Below are 6,443 nucleotides of genomic sequence, written 5' to 3' on the forward strand. Positions count from 1 at the left end.
TCTTTACAAACCTTATGAACAGACAACATATTTACATTGAAATCAGGCACAACAAATACATCGAACAAAGTTAAGGAATTAGATAAATTCATATTTACAATTTTTTCAATTTTGGCAGAAGTTCCATTAGGATGACTAACAACAAGATCTAACTTTGACACATCCACAATATCATGAAGAAAAGATTCAGAAACTATCATATGTTGATTGGCTCCTGAATCTACAATCCATTTTATAAAATTGATAGAAGAGTTAAAAGCTTTAAACAGAGAAGTACCTGCCATATTGGCACTAGCAGATGCTTCCTGATAAGTTGCAAGAACTTAATGTATTGATCCTTAGTGAGTTGATGAATTTCTGAGTCTCCAGAAGGCCTAGGTACATTGGAAGCAGAAGAACTTCTAGTAGAAGTAGTAACAAAATTCACAGAAAAACTTTTATTAATGTTTTTTTTATTATTAGATTCACTTATTGATTTAAAATCCTTAGGATATCCAACAATTTTGTAACATTTCTCTATGGAATGACCTTTAATACCACAATGTTTACATTGAACAACTTGACTCTTATTCTTATTAGAATTATTGAGGTTATTATTAAACCTATTATTAAAAGCAGCAGGTTGACACTTTTATGTGACAAGAGAAGACCGAGAAGAAGAAAAGAACCATTTCTTTGAAGAGACTCTTCTCTAGAGACTATAGAAAAAGCAGTTTTGACACTAGGTAAAGGTTCCATAAGAAAATATGACTCTTAACCTGACAATAAGAATCATCAAGTCCACTAAGAAACTGCATAAGTTTCATGAGATTTGAGTGATCCTTGAGTTTAATAGCAACTTCACAAGTACACTCTGTTAAACTAGTTAACCCATCAAACTCTTTCCAAATAGCTTCAAGCTCATTAAAGTAATCAGACAATGAAATACCATTTTGTTTAAGAGAATTAATTTGTTGATGAATATTAAAAACCACATAACCATCAGATTTATTATATGTTTCAAAAATATTTTGCCAAATATCCTCAGCAACTTCAGAATAAGCATGACTAGCATAGATGGATTCAGAAATTGATGAAAGAATCCAAGAACAGACCACAACATCAACCCTATCCCATTTAGGATGTTTAGTTTGATCAACACTGCTCTTTTTCAAAGTTCCATCTACTAGCCCTAATTTGTTTCTAGCTTTGAGGGCTCTAGACATAGATCTCCTCCACAATCTAAAGTTTTCATTACCGGTCAATTTCACAGTAACAATTGTAGTTATAGCATTATCAGATGGATGAATGTAGAGAGGATCATCAAAGTTAACTTGATCATCCTTTCCACTTCCTCCAGGATGATCATTAGGACCATCCACGAGAACAAATCTAGAAAAAATGTAGAACAAATAGCAAACAAGAACACATATAGCAATAAAGAACACAGATAGCAGACAACTGTATTGATCTAAAACAGTCTAGATGGTCACCACGTTTGCCGAGGCCAAGGACGATCAATATAGAGTCAAGGAAAACCAAACAAATGCACGAAATAACTGGTGTACTCAAGACAACCAAGATCTCCCAATAGCAGAAAATATAAAAAAAAGGAGCAGAGAAACCCTCACAGTGCAGATGAAAACATAAGACGACGAGTCTTCTCCCTTATCCGTTCCCTATTAGGGTTTATCGGTGATAAACTCCGACCCTTAGGGAGTTTTTTTCAGACAAAGATATTAATCGATAGGGACAATCGAATAAGTAGCAGAAGCCAACTTCAAAGCATCAAAACAATGTCGAAGCATCAAAGGACGTGAAATATGCCACAAATCACAACCAATCTACCTACAAGAACACACAAGATCTCACAGTACCAAGATCTTAAAAGATAACTGATATTTGTTTCGATTTAGGAAAAAAATTGTGGAAACCCTAGATTGAAACAACGAAACAAGATTGTCACAGTTTAAGTATGAAATCTAAAGATCTCAAGAAGATAACTCCAGATGTAACACAAACAGTAGCGATCTAACATAAATAAACCAAAAAAGGTCAAAGAAAATACCTTTAGAACTGACGATCAGAGAAGAAATCCTCAACAGAGGTAGAAGACGAAGAATCAGAGCCTATAGCTCTGATACCATGTAAGAAATTATGAAAAACATGAACTCAACACTTTCCCAACATCATCAATTCATTCACTATAAATCAGATGGTTTACATTAAACAAATTACAATGGAAAACCTTTCTACATTCACACTCTATCACTCTGGTTTATACAAGATTTACAACATAAAATGAGAAACCCTAATATGATACAAAGAATGAGAGATAAAGAAAATATTTGTGAAAATTAGAAAATGAGACTACAACTATTGAACCAACAGCTGCAACCACATATATACCCCGGCTCACAAGAATGACCTATAAACAAAAATATCTGGTTCATATTCATAATATTAACACTCTAGCCCCTGCACAATCAATAAGATACCACAAAATATCCAGAAATCAAATAAACAAATATTAAGTTTGAATATTATAAATGTATATATTTTTTACAAGTACTTCATCCAAAAGAGAGCTTTAGGTACCTAGGGTCTATGACGCATAAGGATGAGGTTTCGAGGACGACGTTACCCACCACATAAAGGAAGGATGGTTAAAGTGGTTAACAATCACTGGAGTTTTGTATGACAAGAAGATCTCACTGAAACTAAAAGGAATTTCTATAAGGTAGTGCATGTTCGGCACGGAGCGTTTGGGAGCGTTTGAGAGTTTCTAGCTTCTAGCGTTTGATAAAACGCTCCGTTTTGAACAGAAAGCCTTGTTTGACACTACAAGCTTCTAGCGTTTAGTTTAAACAAAACGCTCCAAATCCAAATGCTACTTCATGTAGCATTTAACAAAATGCTACAAGCTACCCGCTACTAGCTAATTTTGCCGAACACGCCCGTAGTCGTAAGGCCAACGTTGTTGTACGAATCCAAATGTTGGGAGACTAAGGAGCGTGAGAGGAAAATGAAGGTCTCATAAATGAGGTTGCTACAGTGGACTTGCCACATAAGGTTTTGTTGGACAGGGTCTCAAACTCGACATTTAACTCTAACTAACAATTGTATTTTATTTTCATTTATTAGATTTCATTAAGATAGAGTTTTTTTTTTCTTTTGTTAGAGTTCATTAAGAAGATAAGAGATTGAATATTGCAGATTTAAACTTGATAACTCAAGTATGTTAATGTTCACCTTATATATTTTAGTAATGTCTTTGCTCTTTAAATCGAATTTTAAAATCCGATCGAGTAAATTGTACTTTGTTTGGTTCCGCTCTCATTTACATGTTTTGAAAACAAAAATTAATTTTAATTCACTTGATCAAATCATATTGAACCGATTCAGTCATCGAACGTATCTACAAAATAGTTACATGTATTATGTATCGGTTGAAGATGGTCTTACTAAGATAATATTATACATTTTGTTGAAAGTGTCAAAATAACATTATTTTAATAGTCTTCTTAGAAACCATTAGACTTGAATAAAACCAAATACAAGATGAAATGCAGACTTTCCGAAGCAATTATTTTCCTTCACAACCGTACATAACACATTTTACAGCAAAACCTGATCTATTTTGAACCTTTTTATTCCAACCATAATAGTAAGAAAATAAAACAATACAACAATTAACCAATTCGTTGATCAACGAACTATCTGCACCAATAACTCGAACCCCAAACTAGGAAACAATAATTTCCCAGAAGTATCAACAAATTTAGAAACTTAATTTTTTTGCAGCATTTTTAAGCCTGTAGATACCCTTTTTCTTCCAAATATGAAATCACTTTTTCCGCCATAGTTTCAGGTGAAGGACAGACCTCTCCTTCTTGTCGTAACACAATCTGCTCAAGCACATATGTTAAGATTTGTTGGCTTACTTTATTTAATTCTTTTTTATTCTTTTGTTTTACACTATAGAAAGATGTAAATTAAATCTTTATAGAATGTGGGTGAAGTTGAGAGATTAGTTTATTTTTTTTGTTCTAGAACAGACTTCAACCAACAAGGTTGAAATCTATATGATTGGAAGGCAATCCCTTTCGGAGTGCTTAATTCCCAAATGATCACCACTAGGCCATATTGATGTTAATGGAAAATTAGTCTATGTGATTGTAACAATTTGTCATATGGTGGATATTTCTCTCAAGAAGTGTACCTCAGAGTTTAGTGGTGCTTCATATGGATCATCGATTCCAGTAAAACCTATCAAGACAACACCGTAAAGTTACACCATGAATTAGTAACCATAAAAAATAAAGAGTTTAATTTTACCTTTAATCTTTCCAGCTCTTGCAAGCTTGTATAACCCTTTCGGATCTCTTGCCTCACATACACATAAAGGTATATCCATAAATACCTGTTAAATTACAAGCCTTATGTAAGCCAAGACAAAAAATTATATCTCTAATAAGCAAAAAAAGTATATATAAATTATAAAACAAACCTCGATAAAGTCTCCATCTGGAAGTATCGATCGACAAGCAGCACGATCTTTTCTGTAAGGAGATATAACACTAGCTATACATATAACTCCAGCATCAGCAAACAACTTAGCAACCTCTCCTATGGAATCATGAAAATATATATTAAATTGAGACGAAAAAAAAAATAAGAATATTGTAATTAAGAATATGAAAAATGATTAGAAAAAAGAACCCCACCAACTCTTCTTATATTCTCTGCTCGATCTTCTGATTTAAAAGTTAGGTCACGGTTAAGACCATGCCTAACATTATCACCATCAAGAATATATGTCAGCTTTCCTCGAGCATGAAGGGCTCCTGTTAATGCACAAGCCACAGTGCTCTTTCCTGAAGCAATAATCATACTACTTATATTACTGTAATCAGATGAAGAAATCACACGAAAAAGCTATTAGATAATTTAATTTAGAATTATGTTGAATTAGTTTATTAACTCTGGTTTTCATGTGATCCCTAATTTGATTAATCCGGAAAAAAGTCAACAAAAATTAATTAACATGAACTAACCTGAACCACTGAGGCCAGTAATCCAAAGAACACAGCCTTTTTGCTGAAGTAATTCCTGTCTATCGATTTTGTCGACCGAAGATTTATGCCAAACTATATTCTCTGATTCCATTCCATTCGCTAAGCTTTTATGTAGAATGGAACCTACACGATTCCGATTGGAAAACTTGCAGAATATACAGAAATCAAATGATTCAATCATAAATTTTTTAACGGATTTTTACCATTCGAATCATTCGTAACTGCATGTCCATTCGGCTTGACTTCAACATATGACTGCATTCTCGAACCTTCCATAGCTTTAATTGGCGCCAAATTCTTCGAAATTGACGTCATATTCCGTTGATAACCAATTGACGTTGTCCGGAATTTCGCGAACCCTAGCTTTGTTGACGGTGGGGGGTGAACAAAGTCCAACTCCGGCGAAGAAGTATAAACCAACGTAAATTTTGCAGATGCAGTCATTTCGTCGATTAGGGCGCGAAAGGATTAATAACTAAAAATCAAAATTTTAAACAGAAATGTATAAATCTAAATGAAGATTCGAATAAGAATCTAAGAACGGAAAGCTCCTATGAATTTTGAAGGAAAAAAAAACGAGATATATATATGGTGAAGGGAAGAGGAGATTCATACAAGTGACGGTTTTGATTGATTTAATAATTAATTTAATAATTAATTTAATACACGAAATATTTGGATCTAAGCCACTACCATATAACAATAAGAATACGATGTATAAATATAGGGATTTGTCAATTTGAAATAAATTATATATATATATATATATATATATATATATATATATATATATATATATATATATATATATATATATATATATATATATAGGGAAAGGATCAAATGAGAACACCTAAAAGGTTGAGAACGCGAGAACAGTTCTGGACCAATTAAGGGCATATTAGTAATTGTATATTTTAATTAAATTAAAATAAAATAAAATCAATCAAATTCCCTTAAATTTAGGATCAATTACCAAAAAAGAAGGAAATATTTGATTTTTTATTTTTCTTATTAATGAAATATAAATAACATTTTTATCAAAAAAAGAATTTTAAACTAAAAAAAATTATTTTATTTTTCTTAAAAAATAATTTTTTTCTTCTATTTCACGTTTTTTTTTTCGAAAAAATTAATAGAAATCTGACCCCCAATCAATACATTTGTATTCATAAACGATTTTTTTTTTTCAAAAAAACTAATACTACTACAATCACAAATGAATACATATCAATTTACAAGTAATCCAATTCCTTTCTTTTAATCAACCGAAAATAAAAGGGGTGTAAAAATTATCATTTCTTCATAAAAGAATACCTTTAATCATAAATAAATACACTTATTCACATATGATTACACTGCTATTTACAAATGAATACATTGTTA

At 31.9% G+C, this 6,443-nt stretch overlaps 1 protein-coding gene across 1 annotated transcript; it reads right to left on the bottom strand.

The window, feature by feature from the left end:
- Nucleotides 1-3,553: 3,553 nt before the first annotated feature.
- On the bottom strand, nt 3,554-5,628 carry LOC145160276 (adenylyl-sulfate kinase 3-like). Its single transcript, XM_079079406.1, has 7 exons — nt 5,261-5,628; nt 5,037-5,180; nt 4,707-4,856; nt 4,490-4,608; nt 4,318-4,402; nt 4,202-4,248; nt 3,554-3,887 (listed from the first exon to the last, which is right to left on the bottom strand). Exons 1-7 carry the CDS (start codon nt 5,499-5,501, stop codon nt 3,789-3,791), a joined length of 885 nt encoding a protein of 294 aa, XP_078935532.1. The 5' UTR covers nt 5,502-5,628; the 3' UTR covers nt 3,554-3,788.
- Nucleotides 5,629-6,443: the final 815 nt, after the last annotated feature.

The sequence above is a fragment of the Lactuca virosa genome, chromosome 2 (genome assembly GCF_052849685.1).
Source record: "Lactuca virosa cultivar CGN04683 chromosome 2, Lactuca_virosa_CGN04683_v6, whole genome shotgun sequence".
Taxonomy (NCBI): Eukaryota; Viridiplantae; Streptophyta; class Magnoliopsida; order Asterales; family Asteraceae; genus Lactuca; species Lactuca virosa.